This window comes from Cololabis saira, chromosome 5, assembly GCF_033807715.1.
Source record: "Cololabis saira isolate AMF1-May2022 chromosome 5, fColSai1.1, whole genome shotgun sequence".
NCBI classification, from domain to species: domain Eukaryota; kingdom Metazoa; phylum Chordata; class Actinopteri; order Beloniformes; family Belonidae; genus Cololabis; species Cololabis saira.
The window spans coordinates 19,042,034-19,065,060 of NC_084591.1; the positions used below are offsets into that span (position 1 = coordinate 19,042,034).

The 23,027-nt window shown below is 42.7% G+C and overlaps 1 protein-coding gene across 1 annotated transcript in view; it reads left to right on the forward strand.

Annotated features, from left to right (window-relative positions):
• Positions 1-23,027, forward strand: part of zfpm1 (zinc finger protein, FOG family member 1) — a 126,281-nt gene that overhangs the window by 54,839 nt on the left and 48,415 nt on the right. The window contains exon 3 of the mRNA XM_061721135.1: positions 11,590-11,724. Within this exon, the coding sequence (XP_061577119.1) occupies positions 11,590-11,724 (135 nt within the window). The remainder of the gene's footprint in view (positions 1-11,589; positions 11,725-23,027) is intronic.

A 23,027-nucleotide genomic window follows, 5' to 3' on the forward strand; every position in this document is an offset into this window, starting at 1 on the left:
ATACTCTTTCAGAGAGGTCTATGCTGCCATAGCTTTTCCAAAGACAACTATGCATTTTCCAGCAGGACAATGCAAAAACCACATTCTGCACAGAAGAGGGTTCAGGTGCTGGACGGGCCTGACCTTCAGACCTGCAGACCTGACCGTTTGAAAACTAAAATGGAATCAGAATCATGTTCATTTGGCCAAGTCAGGTCAAACAAGACATGGAATTTGACTCGGTTATTTTTGCTCACTCTACAGTAAATAGGTAAATTGGCAAATGACAGCTCTTGTTAACATATATACAATTTAAAAAAAGTGAAAAAGTGAAAGGTGCCGCAGCATGAGGTAGACATGGTTATTGAAAGGTTACAGCATATGATTGTGGCTATTATTGTTATTATTATTGCACAGTGGTTGATTACTCTGAGACTCTAAGTGTTGAGAGTTCATCAGAGCAACAGCTTGGGGGGAGAAACTGTCTCTGAGTCTGGAGGTTTTGGTGTACAGAGCTCTGTAGCGCCGTCCAGAGGGGAGGAGTTCAAACAGACCTTGTCCTGGGTGTGAGGGGTCTGCAGAGATGCTACCTGCCCGTTTCCTGGTCCTGGATAGATGGGAGGTTAGTCCCAATGATCCTCTCCGCAGACCTAATTGTCAGTTGCAGTATAGAAGTGATCCCCCACTGATGCAAACCTTATGTGCTTGAAGGAAGGAAGAGGTGGAAGAGGTGAATGAAAAACTGAGAGCATCTGAAGTTGAAGCAGGTTCACGTGTTGGAAGAGCGACTCACAACGTTGCAGTATTACTTTTATATTCAGTTACGTCTTTTTCTTTTTGAATGTGTCGCTGGCCTTGGATGCAAAAATGGATGTATATTGATTCACAAAAAAAACCCCTGAAATATCTCGGGTTGAGTTGTAAAACAGCACGCCTCAATAAGATAAGCAATGTTGCAGAAGTGTAGAGTGACAGAAAGAAAGTCATGTTGTGTGTGAGCATCAAAATAAGGAAGGACATCCTGTTCTAAGTGTGGCGGTACGTTTGTAAAGTGCTGCTGGTGTACAGGTGGCAGGTGACAGGGTCCCGTTCAGGGGAGCTGCTTCGAAACACTCCTTGAAAAAAAAAAGAAAGAGAAGATGGTGAATTGGTTGAAATTTTAGCACAAATACTTGCAAAAATGAATATTCACACTACATTTTCTACATAAGAAAGCAGTGTTTGTGCATGCGTGGCATCGTTGAGCTGCTCCCCAGTAAAGTCATCCAGATGGCAGCTTCTCTGTCAGTTAATAGCGGTTGTTATTATCTTTAGTGGTTGTTATCAGTTTGATCGCAACATCAAGACTTTGTTTTTTTTCATCAACTGTTGCCTGCCTGTTATCTGTTACACGATTAACGTCAACCGAAGACCCAAAACTATTAAAAAAAAAAAAAAAAAAAAATGTCTCCCTCCTCTTTATGAGGTCACAACTTTCACATGTGTCACAGTTTTTTATCTCAAACGTGTCTAAACGCATAAGAAAAAATAATAAAGCAAATGGGAGAAAAGCATTTCTGTTGGCTTTGGTGAGTCCGCTCCCTCCATCCACCTCTCATCCCGAGACACTGCCCCCCCCCCCTTCCCGTGCTGTGCGATAGCAGAGGTTTTGGTGTACAGAGCTCTGTAGCGCCGTCCAGAGGGGAGGAGTTCAAACAGACCTTGTCCTGGGTGTGAGGGGTCTGCAGAGATGCTACCTGCCCGTTTCCTGGTCCTGGATAGATGGGAGGTTAGTCCCAATGATCCTCTCCGCAGACCTAATTGTCAGTTGCAGTATAGAAGTGATCCCCCACTGATGCAAACCTTATGTGCTTGAAGGAAGGAAGAGGTGGAAGAGGTGAATGAAAAACTGAGAGCATCTGAAGTTGAAGCAGGTTCACGTGTTGGAAGAGCGACTCACAACGTTGCAGTATTACTTTTATATTCAGTTACGTCTTTTTCTTTTTGAATGTGTCGCTGGCCTTGGATGCAAAAATGGATGTATATTGATTCACAAAAAAAACCCCTGAAATATCTCGGGTTGAGTTGTAAAACAGCACGCCTCAATAAGATAAGCAATGTTGCAGAAGTGTAGAGTGACAGAAAGAAAGTCATGTTGTGTGTGAGCATCAAAATAAGGAAGGACATCCTGTTCTAAGTGTGGCGGTACGTTTGTAAAGTGCTGCTGGTGTACAGGTGGCAGGTGACAGGGTCCCGTTCAGGGGAGCTGCTTCGAAACACTCCTTGAAAAAAAAAAGAAAGAGAAGATGGTGAATTGGTTGAAATTTTAGCACAAATACTTGCAAAAATGAATATTCACACTACATTTTCTACATAAGAAAGCAGTGTTTGTGCATGCGTGGCATCGTTGAGCTGCTCCCCAGTAAAGTCATCCAGATGGCAGCTTCTCTGTCAGTTAATAGCGGTTGTTATTATCTTTAGTGGTTGTTATCAGTTTGATCGCAACATCAAGACTTTGTTTTTTTTCATCAACTGTTGCCTGCCTGTTATCTGTTACACGATTAACGTCAACCGAAGACCCAAAACTATTAAAAAAAAAAAAAAAAAAAAATGTCTCCCTCCTCTTTATGAGGTCACAACTTTCACATGTGTCACAGTTTTTTATCTCAAACGTGTCTAAACGCATAAGAAAAAATAATAAAGCAAATGGGAGAAAAGCATTTCTGTTGGCTTTGGTGAGTCCGCTCCCTCCATCCACCTCTCATCCCGAGACACTGCCCCCCCCCCCTTCCCGTGCTGTGCGATAGCAGAGTTTTCACTCATATTCTTTTGACTTATTCAAGATTTCACTGGCTGTGTTTTTTAATCTCAAAAATTCCTGCTCTTGTGAAATTTTTGGGGCTGAGGCTGATAAGCGTCTGCTGGTTGGCTCGGTTTGATAAACCCATGGAAATTCTGTCAGGTGCTAATCGAGACAAGATTAGAGATTAGCTGTGTGTGTGTGTGTGTGTGTGTGTGTGTGTGTGTGTGTGTGTGTGTGTGTGTGTGTGTGTGTGTGTGTGTGTGTGTGTGTGTGTGTGTGTGTGTGTGTGTGTGTGTGTGTGTGTGTGTGTGTGTGTGTGTGTGAGGGGATGGAGGGTTATGTGTGTGTATTAAATTGTATGAGATGACGGAGATGAGAGAACTCACGCGTGCTGCACATGTGAGTGAGTTTGTCCCGTGATAGCGTCCCCGTTTCTCTATATGTGCATGTGTTTAAGCCCAGCACACACACACAAACACACATCTCCATCACATTGTTGATTTACTCCTCTCTCTCCTCTATCCGGGGTTCCTCGGTTGCCCGGTGCTGCCATTATCAGTTCTCTGTAAATCAGCCATGTTTGACGAACCTGCTCTTTCAACCTGGGATCAATACCAGGTCTTTATCTGGCCAGCACTGGCTAATAAAGGCAGGGCCTCTTATCCACCATCTGGAAGACACACACACACACACACACACACACACACACACACACACGCACACACAAGCGATAACCGCCCTGATAACTTTCGCAAGAAAAACACATTCTAGCAGTAACAGGACCATACACTCTCTCACACCCGAGGCCTGCTTTATTAACGGTGACACCGAAGCATCCACACACACTCGCTCCCACATCTCCAGAGGAGCATCAGCTCGGTACGCCCCTGTCTGCTTCTGTTGTGGGGCTTTTTTCCTTCCCTTTTCTCAGAAGTGCTCTACACTTGCAGCAACCTCCAGAAACAACCCATCTGTCCGTCTTTCATGATGAAAGCATGGTTTTTATACATACTGAGAAACTTCAAAGTTAACCTCGAGGCTGATAAGTTTATGACCTTTGATTGTTGTCCCCTTTTGTGTCTGATTATTTTTTTTTGATTCTGACGAAAGCAACTGGTGGAAAATGTCAACTTTTGAAGATACGCAAGCATTTGTAATGTCTTACTTGTAGGTAAGAGAGAGTTGGCAAGAAGTTATGGGAGTAGACACTTTACCTTTGTGGCGGTTTTAAGGCAAGTTTATTTGTATAGCACAATTCAACACAAGGTAATTCAAAGTGCTTTACATCAACATTAAAAGCTGTAAGACACAATTAAACAGTAAATAACAAATAAAATGATAAGAAAAGAGGTAAAATAATAAAAAGCACAAGTTGTTAAAAAGTAAGGGCAGTAGAGTACAGCAGGTACATCTCATTCTTACAATGGCAAGAATTACGTTTCTGTACGGTCAAAACGTACAAAGACCGGGTCAAATACAGTATAACAAAAGTAATCTGTAACAATTCGTACAGTGAATTAAACCAATTTGACAATTCTATGCCACAATGCCTGTTTCCAGGTCTTATTTCACACAACTGATGAGAATTACGTTTCTATACGGTCAAAACGTACAGAGACCGGGTCAGATACCTTCAATGAAAAAAACATAATTATAAAAATAAGGATGGGGGATTTAAAGATCACTTATAAAGCATATAACCTGTTTACCGTGGTCACATATCAAGGGAAAGAAAGTTAAACCAGTTAAATGTATATATTTTTTGAGCTCAGTCAGTGGTGGAAGATCTTCATAGACCATAGTTTGTTTTTCTCATCTGAGGGTTCGGGTCAAGGTTAGGATTTTTTAATATGGAACTGTTGTTGCTCTTCCGTAACGTTGTAATGCATTCAAACATTTCTCTCTTCGTCAGCTCAGCTTACAGGCCCCACCATCAGCTGGAGAGCCAATGTTATACCTACAATATCAATCATTGTTTACTGCCTTTGCCAGTAAAAGAAATTAAATAGAATGAAACCAAATAAATCAAAGTCAAAAGTCAAACCTTCACAATTTGTTCAACCAACTTCAACATCTTAAATTGTGACTGTTGGACCCCTGTGTACGTTCTGCTCCACAACTTCCCTGAGGTTGGACTCTGCGGTGGCCGAACCATGTGTGGAAATAATGTCTCGTGCTCACCAAACCAAACTTACACAATTCAGGCCAAATAAATCCTGTCGTTTTCGTCTTGGACCTTCCCTCTGCCGTCAGAACCGAACAAAAACGTAGCTCGTCAACTGAGCTGAAGATCCCAGATCATAATACTGCCGCCGCAGACTTAGATACACTGAGCAAACTGGACCATTATCCAGACGCCCCTATCTCTCTGGGAGCGTCTCATCTTCCCTTGTTGACGACCAGGCTCAGTTGGAAATCATATATTCTGTTTTTTCTATAAATTTTTAATGTGGAAGTGTCTGACCACCAGCTGATGCGAGGGCTCAAGGCTGATTCAGCACGTTCATTCCTCCTAGTCAGAAATGAAGGAACACTGCTCTCAGTATTTGTCCAGGTCATGGTATAAATACCTTTTTCATTCCCTTATACGTATTGATCCTGTGATATTAAATCACAGTCATGAACAGTCAGAGCTCCTGCATCCGCCCCAGGTTTGACTCTCGCCCCGTGACCCGTTGCCATGTGCCTTATCCGCTTTTTCTGCCTCCTCTTCCTGCGTCACTCTTGTCAATTAAGCCCATTAGTCACAAAATATTCAAAAGAAAAAAAAGAAAATATGCTAAAATGTTGAAACAGCAGCTGCTGGGCAAGTGGAGGCTTTGTTTGAAAAAGACAGTGTTCAGGTACCGTTCCAGAGTCACTGAGGTGTCAATTTGAGGTATTTAATCTTTCGTATAAAATGTCAAGAATGGGGCTGCACAGTGGCTAAGTGTTGCCAACAAGTGGCGTGCAGGACATGGCAATGGGATGTCCAGATAGTTAGTAGAAACGGGGACTAAAAGACTTGGAAGTTTGAGTGCAGCTTATGTATTTACTTCCCTGTTACCATGCCATTGGAAATACGGTTAAATGTGAACATTTAATCTGTTTCATCAGATACTCGGTGAAAAGAACATTGTGAACCGATTCTGTCTTTTCCACAGTGACTGTAGTCTTTTATTAAGCCTGAAGAATGCTCTCTGGGCAGCTGCAGGAGGTGCTGCTGCCAGCGGCCGCCTGGCTCTTCCTCCTCCGACACAGAGCAGTTTTATTCCAGCCCGTGTAAATAACTTCCCCCACGGCGTGTCACTCCCACACGTTTCCGGTCTGGATTACTTTGTGCGCAGCATTGATCGGTGTATTGATCTCCGAGGCGTGTCGGTTCTGTTGCTGAATGGATGGAGTGTCGGCGGTGACAGACGACAGACGTGGCTGCGGCCTCAGCAGGGATGGGATTGGGCTTCTTCTCCTTCACCCAGGTTGTTGGGTGTGGGGTCCGTACTAGGGCTGGGGATCGATTCAAATGTCAAGAATCGATTCGATTCCAATTCTTAAGATTCAGAATCGATTATCAAGATTTGGTTCAATTCGATTCGATCCCGATATTGATTTGGGTTAGTGTTATTAAAACTGTTTTTTGAGCTGTTGAATGAATTATATGACTGTGTAGTTATGCAACATATTAATACTAGTATTATATTGAGATTCAACAGCAAGTATTGGCAGCTAATAATGCTGTAAGGACCAATCACCTCCCAGAATGCTGATAGAACTGCTTTCAGAAACATCGTGTGGGTCAGAATTAGATAGAAAACAGATCCAGGGCAGCAAACAGAGGAACTATGAAATCTGTTTAAATTTTTCCCATATCCGTTTAAATTTTTTCCGTTTTTGGTCTATTTCGGTTTTTAATTTTTGAGAATCTGGTTTTTAGAATTTTATGCAAATATAACCCCAAGACTGTATATAAAATGTATGCAATTATAACTGAGAACATTAATGTTTTCATACCTTTAAACATATTTAAAAGCAAAAAAATAGCAGTAGTTATTCTTGTGTCCAACAAAACACTCCTTTTTTTTGGCATAAACAAAAAAATACCAAAAGTTGTAATGTAATGATGAAAAAAAATCGATCTTTAGACATACAAATCGATTTTTAGGAATTAATATGAGAATCGATTTAGAATTGGAAAATTTATTTTTTTTCAACACAGGACTAGTCCGTACGGGCCCGTCCACGCTGTGAGTGGACGCTTCATGGGGGTGGGGGGCATTAAAACTCACTTAGCAGAGATGCTGAGGGGTTGTGGAAGTTGGGAGGTGACTTTGCCCTGCAGGTGTGACAGGGAAGTTCAGCTTATCAGATTGATGGAGGCTGTCTCGCTGAGGGGGGGGAAGGAGGAGGGACAGAAGGAGAGAGGGAGGAGGAGGAGGAGGAGGGGGGTTGGCAGAAAAGTGTCTGTCGACTCCTCCTGATACCTGCCTCCCTGTCTCAGATGATATGGGAGATAATATTGATAATATTAAACGCAATAACTGTGTCTGCAGCCCCCCCCTCTCCGCTCCAGCCCCTGCAGGATAAAATCAATGTGCCATTCAATGTGATTTATAGCTGAAAATAATGGCACTGTTTAGGCAGGTGTGTGTGTGTGTGTGTGTGTGTGTGTGTGTGTGTGTGTGTGTGTGTGTGTGTGTGTGTGTGTGTGTCGCTCTGATGTTGCTTTGGAGGGTTTAAAAAAAGCTGGACGTGACATGATGCTGGATGTGTCCATCGTTCTGGATTCATCCGTTTATTTCTCAGGCGATGAAGATCCAGCCAGCCTTTTCGAACGTTTCCACGAGCGCCAGGACGTCACATGGTCACGGGGCGTTTATGGCCGGGCGATACGGCCTTTTATTGGAGCAGGAATGCGAGGGTAAACATGGCCTTTGTGCACATGGCTGAGGTGTTATCGGGGGGGCGGGATTTGGGGAAAGAGAGGAAGAAGGAAGTGAGGAGAAGGAGAGAAAAGAGTTGTGTTTCACCAAACCTGAAATGTTAAATCATTATGATCTACAAACCTGCTGATGATCTTTTTTCGTTTATAATAATAACAATAAAACGACAAGTACACTTTTAAAACACTTCACGCATTTGTGTGTGTATGTATATGTTTGTATGTGTGTGTGTATGTATGTATATGTGTATATATATATATATATATATGTGTGTGTATATATACATATATATATATATATATATATATATATATATATATATATATCTGTATGTGTTATATATGTATATATAGATATATTTTGTTCTTTGTATAGAAATTCAATTAATTTTGATTATAATGAAAGAGAGTTTAGGGGGTAGGATTTAATACGTTTTTACTACATCCTACTCCTTTTCGAGCATGTTAATTATGATGGATGCAGGTTTTCATTTATATTTTAGTCTTTTTGTTTTCTTATTTACATCTATTTATTATTGATTATTATTGTTTTGTTTTCACTACTGTTTCATGTTCGAAATAAAATTTCAATTCAATTCACACTCCGGAGACATTTTTTGAGATGTTTCTGTCCAAAATCTGGAAATGTGCAGTTAACCATCAAATATGTCCCAGAACTGATCAGCTGGAACCAACAAAATATTAAAACATTTGAGCTAAAATAATACATCTTTGAGCTGCTGGTTGCAGCTCAGCTGGTAAACACACACCACCAGAAACACCATCATCAACATGTAAAACCGGCCCTCCAATCCTCCTGCTCTTTTTTTAATTTCCTCCTGAAAACAGCTTTCAGTTGGGAGACATTGAACATCTCTGCATGCAGAGATAAGAAACACCTGCAAGGATAGAAACATGCAAGACAGTCTTTAGGACGCCATCACTCCATTTCTTCTCCATCGATTAAAATAAGTTATAAAAACTCTGGTCTGCAGCTCTTGGAGCAAGTGCTTGAGGTGTGCATCAGGTTTCCTGCCTTGAGGTTCCATGTGCTCGTAGATAACCAGTATATTGTGTGTCAAAGACACTTCACAATCAAGACACAACTATTTATTTAAGATTTGAACATTGTGGCTGTGTTTCTCAGATCATGCAGAGCAGAGAATGATGAAATCGGCTTGAAATGTGCATCTCTAAAGCGGATCACAGGATCTAGAAGTGGAGCTTATGGCGCTTTTACACTAGTACCTACTCAGCTCGACTCGCCAAGCCTTGCCCTCGTTTTCTTTTCAATACCCAGATCAGAAGTAGGTGGGTTGGAGGAAGCTACTATGACGTATTTGATTGTGCGACACAAACGAAGAAGTAAAGGCACCAAAGCCGAGAACATGGATGAGTTGAGTTGAGCTTATTCTGTGGCATTTATTTGATATGAATTTAAAACAACACCATTGTTCCTACAAAAAAAATGAACAAGAAGCCCAGAGTCGCTCTTGAAATGATGTCACATCCTGACTCAGACATCTGATTGGCCAACCTCCTGACCAAGTGGTGGCCTGTAGTTACAGAAAAAGTGTCTACTCGGCACGTTAGACCCCTAGTGGGAAAGAACCAAACCGAGTGGAGGCGAGTCGCGCCGGGCTGAGTAGGTACTAGTGGAAAAGCTCCATTAGTCTGCAGCTACGAGAGGCAGCGGGGGGGCTGACCTCTGGCAGCTGAAGAAGAACTCAAACATGAAGGGTGGCAAACAAATGAATTTAAAAAAACTGATTTGGAGCGAGTAGAAACAAAACCAGAAGGTTGTGGAAGGGAAACATACAAGAGGACCTGAAAGGTCCTGGGGGGTTAAAGAGGAGGAGTCATGGACTTTGGCTCTTTGGACAAGGAGGTGATGCTGGAACTCACTTAGTGAAGATTTAAACAAGCAAATATTTAGTCATCAGTGACGCAGAGTTTTTATCCAGCAGAGATGACAGTCATTCACGCTACACCTGTACACCCAAGTCCTTCCTCATTTCACCAGACAAAGGAGATTTTGTTGTGGGTTTAGTTCAAGTTTGATAACAGATGGTGGACTGAGTTAAGCTTGTAGACAGTTTACAACCTTATTTTCTTTTATTTTTTTTTTAGTAGCTTCCTCGTTTAACATTATTAGTGCGGCTAATATTGACATTCCTGTAATCCAGTTACCTGAAATCAGCTGACCTTTGGTTTGATGATGGTGTAAGATCCTCAGGTCAGATAGAGCCAGCTGCTCTGATGCAACTATTAATCTTATCTCGCTAATCATGAGTCCAGCTAATAGGGAGGAGCCCGGCCGTGTGATGAACTCACTGATATCTGCCACACAGGCAAAGTTCAGGGTTCATGTAGCCTGTGCATGCTGGGAAAAAACACATCATAGTCACACACACAGACACGCAGATATTCCAACCCAGCCAGGGCTTTCTTTGATCAGCGAGCAGGAGGCTGTGTAATCAGCTCGATCAATGACAGGGATATCAGCACTGATTAGAGGAACACAGGCAGCCTCAGTCTCTGCTGAAGGTGACAGGCTGGGGGGGGGAGATGCCGAGATAGGAGGGAAAGACGTTGAAAGAGACCCGCCTTCAAGTCGGTGAAAGAAAGAGAAGGAAGGGTGGATGAGGAGAGAGGGAAGGGGATGAGTGGAGAGAGTCACGGAGATATCAGGATAATTGTTAAAGGGGACCTATTATGGCATCTAATGCCTATTTTAAACAGGCCTTGAATGTCTTAAAAACAAGCTTTTGATTATTTTTAGCTAAATAAGTTAGAAATTCAGCCTCTGAGCCATGTCTTTATCTTCCCATTCTCTAACCTCATTATGTATGTGGGATTCTGAGTGGGCGGGGCTATGATAATGAGGCACTGTGCTGATTGGCTGCCTGAATGACGCGTAGCAGGGGAGGCACAAAGCAAGTTTTTACAACCAACAACAGAGCAATTTGCATGTCTAGCTCGAACAGACGCCGTCACGATACACCGCTACGGAAAAATGGCGGAAGCTCCGGCTGGCGGAGTTGTTGTTGTTCCGGCCAGAGTTGGTTTCACGCATCAGTGGCCAACTGATGTAAATCGCTCCCATCGTTACGTAACGACAGGAGTAGAATCTGAACGGCTCGTAAAAGCCACATCACACTGGACGGCTCATCCGGGCGGCTGTACAGACACTGCAGAATTTGGTTGCTTTCCTCCTTCTCTGAGTTGGCAGGCTGAGGGGAGACCACTTTATATGTGTTAAAGCAAGAGAAAACGTGTTTTTCATAATAGGTCCCCTTTAAGTTAGGTGGGTTTTCTTTTTTTCTCTCTCTCTTTTTAGCACCATTGTCATATTTTTTTTTTCTTTTAATCAAAAAAGAATACGACTATCTGTTTGACGACAGCTATTTTGTGTTATTTTATTTTTTGTTAGTTTTTTTTTTTTTAAATTACGTTTATTGGAAAGTGTTGTTTTTTTTAATTGCATAATTTGTTGTAGTTTTTTTATTACATTAATTGAAATTTGATTTCTTAGGAAAAAGGGACGGATAAAATAAGCGTAGTCTTCTTTCTGTTCCCTTTCATTCAAGGAAAGAGATTTGTAATTATAATGAACTGTTTTGTTTTTCTTTTAATGAATAAAGTGAATGAATGAAATAAAGAGATGACAGAAGTGAAGGTGAAGGTGTCCCTCCTGAATCTCGGCCTGCTCTCCGTGGTGGTGAACCTGAACGCGTGTGTGTGAAGGTGTTACGTTACAAAGAGTGGTTTCACTGCAGCTTTTAATCTCCCAGCAGGAAGAACCACACAAATACACACACACACACACACACACACACACACACACACACACACACAGGCACAAGGTCTTAGGTGTGTGCTTGAATGCTGCTCCTTGTGTTGTTTCCAGAGCCCGTGACCCAGGACTCCGGAGGAGGGGCCGAGGACGAAGATGGCGATGGGAAGGAGCAAGGTCCTGCGCCCAGCGGTGGAGAGGAGGAAGAGGAAGGAGGGGAAGAGGAGCGTCTACCATGGAGAAGTCCAGGTTTGTGAATCCAGGAATCACTCTCGGTCTGCTCAGTCCCAGAAACTTCACAGGAAGTTGGAATGAAGGAAGGATTCATTCAAAACCGATGGGCTCAGAACCAGGTACTTGAATCATGGAGCCAGCTCCATTTCAAATGATGCCTCTCGTCCCTTAGTGGGTGAGTTCCAGCTACTGCCATCAGGACACAGAGTCATAGTCCCGAGAACGAGGACCACACGCTGTAGGGACAGCTTTGTCCCTGCTGGTGCATTTTATTTATTGCTGAGGCCTATCTTGCTTTTAACTTTTACATTTATTTCCATTTATTAGAAACCCTGACCTTGGTTCTACCTCTATTTATTGTTCTTTGCCTTGTGGGCAACATCTACTTTTATCCTGTTCAGTGAGCATTGTGAGTAGCTGCCATGTCTGTCTTGTGCTGTCGTAAACATGTTCTCTGTATTTGTCCTGTGTCGAATGAATGACTGTGAAGATTGTGTGTGAGATGCCTTCTTCCATCTACTGCAAACAAATCTACCTACAGGTACTAATAAAGTCAACTTGAACTTGAACTTAAAAGGCCCGTCTGGCTCAGCTGCTTGAGCTGTTGTAGTTGAATAGTGCAGGGACAGAAGCTGCGCTGTAATTGGACCTTATTTGAGCCTCCATGCAGCTCAGACATCAGTGAGCACGTCCTGATCCTGGTGCTTCCTCCTCCCAGTGTCTGTCCCTCCTCCCAGTGTCTCTCCCCCCGAGTGTCTCTCTCCCTCCGAGTGTCTCCCTCCCTCCGAGTGTTTGTCTCCCCCTCCGAGTGTTTGTCTCCCCCTCCGAGTGTCTCTCTCCCCCCTCCGAGTGTCCCCCCCCTCCGAGTGTCTCTCCCCCCCTCCGAGTGTCTCTCCCTCCCAGTGTCTCTCCCCCCCTCCCAGTGTTTCTCCCTCCCAGTGTCTCTCCTTCCCAGTGTCTCCCCCTCCGAGTGTCTCTCTCCTTCCGAGTGTCTCCCCCTCCCAGTGTCTCCCCCCCCAGTGTGTCTCTCCCCCTCCCAGTGTCTCCCCCCCCAGTGTGTCTCTCCACCTCCCAGTGTCTCTCCCTCCCAGTGTCTCTCCCCCTCCGAGTGTCTGTCCCTCAGTGTCTCTCCCTCCGAGTGTCTCTCTCCCTCCGAGTGTCTCTCTCCCTCCGAGTGTCTCTCTCCCCCCGAGTGTCTCTCTCCCTCCGAGTGTCTCTCTCCCTCCGAGTGTCTCTCTCCCTCCGAGTGTCTCTCTCCCTCCGAGTGTCTCTCTCCCCCCGAGTGTCTCTCTCCCTCCGAGTGTCTCTCTCCCTCCGAGTGTCTCTCCCCCCCTCCGAGTGTCTCCCCCTCCCAGTGTCTCCCCCTCCCAGTGTCTCCCCCCCAGTGTGTCTCTCCCCCTCCCAGTGTCTCTCCCTCCCTCCCAGTGTCTCTCCCTCCGAGTGTCTCCCCCTCCGAGTGTCTCCCCCTCCGAGTGTCTCCCCCTCCCAGTGTCTCCCCCTCCCAGTGTCTCCCCCCCAGTGTGTCTCTCCCCCTCCCAGTGTCTCTCCCTCCCTCCCAGTGTCTCTCCCTCCAAGTGTCTCTCCCTCCGAGTGTCTCCCCCTCCGAGTGTCTCCCCCTCCCAGTGTCTCTCCCTCCGAGTGTCTCCCCCTCCCAGTGTCTCCCCCTCCCAGTGTCTCCCCCTCCAAGTGTCTCTCCCCTTCCGAGTGTTTCTCTCCCTCCATGCGTCTCCCCCTCCGAGTGTCTCTCCCTCCGAGTGTCTCTCCCTACGAGTGTCTCCCTCCCTCCGAGTGTCTCTCTCCCTCCCTCCGAGTGTCTTCCAGGATGTGTGTTGTTGACAGCCCGGGGGGGGAAATGTATTCAAGTCGTAACAAAAACACACACGCCTGCAGCTAAGAGAAGATAACAAGTAAATCGCCATAATTTTATTATTTATTTCCTCCCTTATCAAGGTTTGTTTGGTTATTTATTTCTCTCCGTCTGTTGTCTTCAATGAGTTAAACAATGCAGGAAGATTACCGCACTATCTGGCATTATTTCCTTTTCAAGCTGTGCACGTTTTATGCCGGTCTGCGTGTGTGTGCGTGTGTGTGTGTGTGTGTGTGTGTGTGTGTGTGTGTGTGTGTGTGTGTGTGTGTTTTAATTCCTGCGGCGGGGGGGAGAGGATGTGTTCATTATCGTCCTGTCCCAGCCTCGTCCCTTTAACAGTAATTGGAGCGATATTAATTGCCGCGCGGCGGCTGGTTGATGGTAGCACCGCGATGCCGCACTGATACGGCCCCTTCGCTGCTTTTTTTTTTTTCCTCCTTCTTCTTCTTCTTCTTCTCCTTCTCACAAACTAACTGCCGGGTGAGTGAGGCGGGGGGAGGGTGAGGGGGGGCTGAGGGTAAGGGAGGGAGATAGCTCCTCTATCAGCTCCGGAGCAGGCGCTGTCTTTATCAGGAGCACGATTGGCAAAAAGGAAACTTTGACCGGTCTGAATTTTTCTCTTATCGTGGAGCCCCCCCTCTTCTCCTTCCTCCCGCCCTCCCTCCCTCCGTCCATCCATCCACCTTCTCCTCTGGTCTCTCCATCAGCACCAACAAACCCCCTCTCGCCCCCCAACCTCCACCCTCTTCGTGGCATTCATTCATTCCTCCCTCCATCCTTTCGTTGTTTCCCCACCTCGTTGCTTCTGCTCGTCAGAACTGTTTACCGAGTGTGTGATCAGCAAACGCGGGACAGGTGTTTACCGGTTGGTATGGAAACCACCGGGGTTTGTAATCTCCTCTGGGAGTGTTGGCATTCCACTCTCTCCTCCCTGTTGTTGCCTCTCAGATGCTTGTGATCTGGCGGGCTGCTCAGCGTGGCCCGCTCTGAGGCCCGGCGCGTTCACGGCTACCGCTTTAATGAGTCATGTGTCTGTCTCTGTGTGCGCAGCCTTGATCTGGGGGGGGGGGGTCTGTTTTGTTTTCTTTCCTTTTTTTCCATTTGTTTGGAGTGGGAAGTGAGCTCGCTGCTTTAATAAAAGCCTAATCAGATCTCCAGTCTACCGACTTGCAGACAAGGTCGCATCAGCCGCACAGACCGGATAACCCAAAAGCATAACCGGCCTGTTTTTTTTTTGTTTTTTTCTTCTTTTTCCTTTCAGTCCAAACAACCAAAGTTATCTGCAGCAAATGGACCGTCTTGTTTTATATTTGAGTTGTTTGGGTTCATTTGGAGCTCCTGTTTGGCCATATTCACTCTTCAGTGTTCTTCACGTGTTGATACTGTTACAAATCTACGTCGGCAGCTCCAAGTGGTTGTACCTATAAATGCAGTTTGAAGGAAGTGCTGATAAAGGCAATAAAATCATCAAGTCTTAATTCCATCAACATTTTGCCATGCAGGATGTAAAAAGTCCAAATTTTTTTATTTTTGCAGACATTGTTTAACGTGTGTCTGTTTTCTGTTTGGAAACAGCTCATAGAAACGCTGTTGTGTGTCACAAATTCAAATTCAAAAATACTTTATCAATCACAGTGTTGCAATATTTCCATGATTGACTTGGCTTTAATCTGTTCATCACTGATGCATGTGCAGCATGGAAGCTCCATCTCACGCTGACCGTGTAGCTGCTTCCTACAGTCGTCGGAGGTTTTGTAAATAAAAGCTCCACAAAATAATCTGCAACAGACTTATAATGCCAGTCTGAGACTTGTAAGAGATGCTGAATTATTTTCTTGTTTCAGTTGAACGCTCAACACTTATGTTTTTTTTTCCTGATTTATTATATTCACCCTCTCTTCTCTCCAGTTGTGATACTTCTGTCCATCATGCAGTGAAATCTACACTTGGCTCCACTATGGTTGGTGGACCTTATTGTATCTGCACAAACTTCACGCAGGCTTTTGTCTAAATGTATCCAATATTAATCTGCTAATTATATTTCAGAAGATAAAAAAATATGAATTCTTCTTCTCTGAAAACATGTAATTCCTCGATAGGAGAATTTTAATTTCCCTTTCTACGCTCAGTTTGTGTTCTAGCATTATGATAATAATCTCTCCATTTATTCAAATATTTTATTCAGATCTGTCTTTATTGCAGTCATTACTATTGTTCACGGGCTGATATTAACATAAAAGACAGAAAACAACAACACAACATTTGAACTCATGGTTTTTCTTCCTGCTTAGAGATAACATAATTGATTAGTGGACAAGGTTTTTTATTTGACATGTTATACACAGTGAATCTGAATGAATGCCTTTGTCCCAGATGATGATAGACGATGAGATTCTCTTGGTGTCCATTGCCCGTTTCTTCATTATTATTATTATTATTATCATTATTATTATTATTATTATTATTATTATTATTATTATTATTATTATTTATTAATAATAATAACAATTAATATTGGTATAATTATTATTATTAGTTTTTTTGTTTGTTTTAAGCAGTGACCATCAAACTAGCTTTGTGGGTTCAACTGATGTGGAAGAAAACCCACATAAAATGAAAGAGATAAGCCGGAATGGATTAGAGGCTTCTGTAATTTTCAGCCTCTTTTTCTTAAAACGGCCGAGCTGTGAATGTCTGTGATGAGGGCTTGGTGGTGGCACGGACAAGTCATGGAGGGAGCTGCTTCCTATCGGGGTGGTGGGGGGGGGGGTGATAGGCTAAAGCCACCTTTATTTCCATACTGCATGATATGTGAAATAAATTATGAACAGAGCGGGAAAAAAACTATCTATTGAATGACCTTGCTGGCTCCAGGGTTCCACATTTTTTTCCCTGGCTGCTTAAAATTCTTGATATGCAAATTCATGTCACAGTAATCCCCCTGTCATTCGTTGGATGGTTTTCTGGTGATCGCCACACTTTCTGTCCTCCAGTGATGCATAGAAATCTCTGCGAGTGGCCAAAAAAGACCGATTTTGCAGCATTCCACTACTTAGTGAATCAAATAGTTCATCAATATTAATCAGCACGGCCGTGATGAAGTCCTTTGAAACACGGCTTCAGTGGTGTTTGTGTCTGCTGCCTGGGATGATGAAGGAAAAGTGTGCGAGTGTGTGTACGTGCAACCAGTGGAGCTTTCAGTCTGGTGGTAATACCAAGCACAGTAATCAATCATTACAGGGGAAATTTAACTGCAGATTTTGGTTATCAATTAATCGTTTAGCCTTTTTTTAAAAAAGAAATATTTTCAACAATTAGCTAATGAATGTAAGCTTTGTGAAGAGCTGAAGAGTCTCCATGTGCTTAGGCTGAATTTATCATTTGCCTCCAGAACCTCACAGCTGCAGGAAACCAGTACTTTTATTATCAGGGAAACTGCTGATAGCTCCTCCCCTTACAATTCCAAAGTTTTAATAAATTATAAAGACCAACTTGGATATATCCATGTTTTTGCAGATTAGTTGCTGTGCTTAGGATCATCGTCCCGTTGTGTGGTCCACTTTTAGTCGACCTTCAGTTGGCGTCACGTTGGACTCTTTTGTAATACTGACAGTTGTCAGTTGTGTGAAATAAGACCTGGAAACAGGCATTGTGGCATAGAATTGTCAAATTGCTTTAATTCACCGTTATAAATTGTTACAGATTACTTTTGTAATACTGTATTTGACCCGGTCTTTGTACATTTTAACCATATAGAAACGTAATTCTTGCCATTGTAAGAATGAGATGTGTACCTGCTGCTGTACTCTACTGCCCTTACTTTTTAACAACTTGTGCTTTTTATTATTTTACCTCTTTTCTTATCATTTTATTTCATTTTATCTGTTATTTACTGTTCAATTGAGTCTTGCCGCTTTTAATGTTGATGTAAAGCACTTTGAATTACCTTGTGTTGAATTGCGCTATACAAATAAACTTGCCTTGCCTCTAATGTACCAGCGGTCATGATTGACCCAACGACTGCAGGTGGACCCTGGTGCTGCGGCTGCGACACGAGCCAAAATCACCACCCTCCCGCTGCCGTGCTTAGTAGTTGGTAGTAGCTGTCAGCGCTGATGTGCTTTGGTTTTGACTGAGCATGTTGCTGTTCATCGTGGCCAAACTTGTCTTTGGTCATGTCTGCTCAAAGGCCGGTGTGCCTGAAGTCATGTTATGTTTGGAGAGAAAAGGCTTCAACCTGGCAAAACAAACAATCAGACTTCTAATTGTCCAGTCATGTGTCTGAGATGTACCTTTTGTTTATGTATATACACGTGTGTATTTGTTTTGGAACAGTTTTTTTGACGATTGCAGTCTGACCGTAGGGTGATCTTACTTGGACTTCGCATCTTAGGAAGATTGGCAGCTGCCTCGAATGATTTCCACTTGAAAATAATCCTTCTAACTGCTGATTAATGGACTCCAAACTGCCCTTTGATACGTGTGCTTTCCTTGAGCTGCTCAGGATCAGTCAAGTACGTTAGATCCGCAGGACCTCCTCGCCATTTATCTTTTTAATTGTTATGGATACATTGGTGGTCCTAGTTTCTTACTAAATAATGCTACAGCGTTCCCTGTCATGTGTTGTTCATTTGAGGTAATATTTCACTAATTTAAGACCTGAAAGGGACTAAGATGACTTTTCTTTTACTATGACCAAATATTTGTGTCAGAAGTGAACGTTTCTATTTTTTGCGTCGCTGCAGTTTTCAGGAGCAGTCCTCTGGTAACTGATAAAATAACATCGTGTTGCATTTGTGAGTTTGTTGTTTGTAAAGTTTGAACTGTTTTTACATTTGGTTGCTGAGCGGTGAGATGCTGGTCTCTCGTTTCTATCTCCCCTCCTGTCAACTTGTCAACGCCAGAGACTCTGAGGAGTCCTTTGAGTGAGAGAGCTGCTTTCCTGCTTGCCCAGCACTCCTCGCTCCTTATCCTTCCCCACAGAGTTATTTAAATGACCTCCAATAAAGCATTATAATGGCAGGCGTAATAATGGTTATTATTATTTACTAAGCCGTGTGTGTGTGTGTGTGAAGTGGGTGGGTGTTGGGTTATCATGCAGTAGTTAATTATAATGGAGCATGAAGGCGCCCTATATGCATATTATTACTGCTGAGAGTCTAATTTATTTGGGCTGAGGAATCTGAGATGTTGACTGTGTCCCATTTGCATACTGAGCATGGAAACACACACACACACACACACACACACACACACACACACACACACACACACACACACACACACACACCTGAATGCAACCACAGCAACACAAGGTGCATCCCTCATCACTTTCTTCCCAAGTTTGATGCATCTGGTCATGGACAGGAAGATGTTTATGCAAAACCTTCCAGTTTTTCTCTCTCATGAGCTATTCATACAAATCTGATGAGGGCTGCATAGACCTGCACAGCTAATATCTCACCACGATTTCAGGTTAACAGCCTTCTTTCAATTAATTTTGAAGGACTGCTTGGGACCTCTTTCATTCCAAATATCTTTAATTCATTTTTAGATAAAATAATCATTTCCAAACCAATACTAGAAAATGACGTTGAAGAAATGTGCAGTTCCTTGCTCATGTTCACTGTTAAGTCTGTAATCTGGTTAAGCGGAAACGTAGACTTTTAACTCCCCACATTAACGCAAGATGCCAGATGAGTTTTAAGGTGCAGAGATATTTGGAGCGGTGAAGGGTTAAGGTTTAAGGATCAATGGGGGTGGGGGGTTTAAGAGGTGCAATTCGATAGTGAAATTAGAGGTGAGGAACCAAGAACTGGATGAGGTTAAGAAATAGAGGGAAGGAGGAGATACATCAGGAGAAAAAAGTGACAGACGTGGATTGGCAGGCTTCACTTAAAGGAGCATGAGGCTCCTTTTTAAGAAATTAGATTCTATAGCCCCACCCTTCACCACGACGGCCGTCGGGGGTACTGCAGCCAACAAAACTTTAGGTCGCCAAGCTTTTAAAAAAATTATAACTTTTATTTTTATGTTCCAACTTGTTCCAAAGTATTTTCATGGCAACAAAAACTAGACAACCACCACCCTCGTAACCAAACATTTAGGTTTTCCACACCCCGCCACGCAATCACCTGACCCATATATCCTCCTGACGCACACAACACGCCCTCCGGAGACATCAAAAACAAAAAAAAGTAATATAAACATTCCTAGCAAAATCATAAGCAGAATAAACACTAGAAAACTACGACTAAAACTAAATTAACAAATATACAAAAGTAATAACTTCAACTTAACGGCTGCAACAGAAACAATTCATCAAAGATACTAAAGATCCCCAGAAGAGGAAATTAGAGGACTTGAGGGGGGTCCTCTGGCTACTACTCTGGTGCCATCATCAACTTTGGATGTATCTTTTGCCTTAAAATAGTTTAATATCTGCCACATGCATTGGTTTAAAATTGTGTACAGGCACCATTGTCCCCAAATGATGAATGCTTTGAGGACAACATCCCGGTGGATTGTGCAATCACACTGTTTGGGACATTTGTGTTCTTATGATTTGAAGATTTATAGTCCAATTAATTTTTTTTATGACCTTCTTCACCCCCAGTGCAGCTGTCTGGAAGGTTTTGGAAGTATTTTATAATGCCCTTGGTGTAGAGCAAGAACACTTTTTTAAGCATTCATATCGTTGGTGATGTAAATGTATTCTCAGGTCTTTACACTGGAACATTCAACATTTATTTTCATTTGAGTAAGTAATAAGATGTAAAAAGGCTTTTGTAGAGGAGAATCAGAAGTAAGGAAATTGGTGTGTCAGAATGTAACTGATGCCGAATTTCACTTTTATGCAGATTACACTATTTTGTACTGTTCTGTTTCATCATTAACCAGTGTTATACAAAAGCTACAATCTGCTTTTAATGCTATTAAGAGTAATCTTAATCAATTAAGACGTGTGCCCAATTCTGACAAAACTAAATTGATGTGCCTTTAACGTGAGAAAAAAACTGATTCAGGCAACCTTTGTATCAATACTCGATTAAGATGCAACAGATGCTTATCACTGTGTGTGTTGGCTGACCTTCTTTGTATGGAGCCCTGTGAAATCTCTTTATTTTTTCCCACATTCCGTTTACATTTTTTTCCATTTTCTGGGTTTTACGGTTTTCAATTTTTGCAAATTCGGTTTTTAGCATTTTATGCAAATGTATCCCCAAGACACTATATAAAGTAATGAAATATAGATTATGTATGCAATTATAACTGAAAACTGTAATGTTTTCATACTTTTAAACATATTTAAAAGGCAAAAACATAGCACTAGTTATTCTCATGTCCAACAAGACATTCCTCCTTTTGACATAAATAAAAAAGTTATTGTATGAAATAAATAACTAAGGAATAAATAACTCAAAATAGGCCTTTCAATATCCATTTATATTGCAAAAAAGAAAGACATTCTAATAGCTCATGCAGTAAACAATAATTTTAGCATGTTTAATTTCTCCTGTTATCAGACACAGTTTGTCATGACACACCTGACATTTGTCAGGTGTGTCATGACAAACTGTGTCTGATGATAGAAGAAACTAAATAATCTATAGTAAATATAGATACTACGAACTCCATTGAACTAATATATATATATAGAAAATATATAATATAACATTTTGAAATTTAATCCTGGGAGTAACAGTCCTGGGAAGCTGCTCTGCCCCGTACCTGGGAAGGGGCTGAGAAGCGCGTCGGGTCCCCAGATTTTGGTATCCCCTCTTGGAGCATTTTCTTGAAAGAAAAGTTTCTTTTGGTGCAAGAAAAAATAAATAAAGATAAAACATTTATGCAAATTGCCATTCAGTTATTATTATATAATATGTTATATTGCGCATTTTAAGTGAATTCGTTTCTTCCGCGAATTCCGTGATTGCAGATTCCATAGGGCTCTGTTTGTACAATCGTAGATGGGAACACTGGTATTGTTTTCTTTATAAGGCCACCCTGAGTGACTTATTTGCGTTCTCTCTTGGTTACTTACACCTACAGCTGTGGTCTCAGGCATGATGGATTGATTATGTGCACTATTCCTCAAACTGTCTTTGGGGAACATGCCTCGAAAGTATTCGCACCCTCGTCCCGGTATAAAGTACAGAGTCATCTTAAATTGGATTATCACCCAAGAATGGAAGATTTAAAAGCTTGGATCAAGGACTATTCGACTACTGTATGCACATGTCCTTTCACCGAACGCAGCTCGTGGTGTGATTTGCCAAACTGGTCTAGCTGTCTGTATGTTTGTTTTGTTGTTGTTCAAGTGTGTATTTTGTGTGGACCTACTGTGCTGCTCTCTCGGCCAGGACCCCCTTGAACAAGTGATTCTGAATCTCATTGGGATTATTCCTTTCCTGGTTGAATAAAATAAAACTAAAAAGAATGCTTTAGTTCAGTGGTATTGGGCTCTTAAGTTGAATTTGTTCATTGCGTGACTATTGCATAATACGTGCAGCCGTACAGTTACAGTGTACTGTTTGCACATGTGCTGTGAGCTTCTGTAAAACAGGTCTGACCCTCAGCCATCCATCCATCACTCTCTTGATATACTCTGTAACCTTCCCCCGTATCTGCAGCCAGCAGACGAGCGCGCCAACACCTCCACCTGTCAGAACGCCTGGATGCTGATTGGCTGTCAGGAGTCCAGAGGGCTCGTTCTGACGGGGACTGCGGTTTCCTCAGTGTGCAGAAGTCGCTGAAAGCTCGCGCGGTCGGCTTTGTGCGTTCTGTCAGCTTGAATCCGTGCTGGTCGTCACGCACCCGTCTCTGTTGGGAGTGACGAATGTGATACAAGGTTCTTTACACCAAATGACATAAATCTCAGTTCTCTGTGTATAACACCAGCTGCAGGAACAGGTATGATATGACCACTGTTTTCCGGTGCAGACAAACATCTTTACATACATATGACGTACATGAGGAAAGAACTAAAATAGAGAAAATAAGCTCTTAAAGCTGCTTTTTGGACGTAACCGCAGCCCAACACAAACACTGCATCTCCTTAATTGATGGCTCATCTTTGTGTAATTGTTTCCTTCTTGGATGAGACCTAGAAATCTGTCTTTGCCCGGCATCTTATAGATTGAAGTAGCTGCAAGGAGGACACAACTGTGCACCCTTTGGATATGACTATTCCACATTATCTAAAGTGATGTTTGGGTATTAATGTTAACTCTAGGATGTCTCAATACCTGGATGTTTCCCTTCCTCTCTCTTCAACTTGTTTTGCTCCTTTTTCTGGTGAGAGGGACTAAAAATCAGGAGTTGTACAATATTTGCTACAAGGCAACAACTAAAGATCATTTTATTCATTTTTTCTTTCCTCATACGAACTAAAGTTGTTATTGTTTTCAAAAACAAATGTCTATATTTGAGTGTTACAGTATCTGCGGAC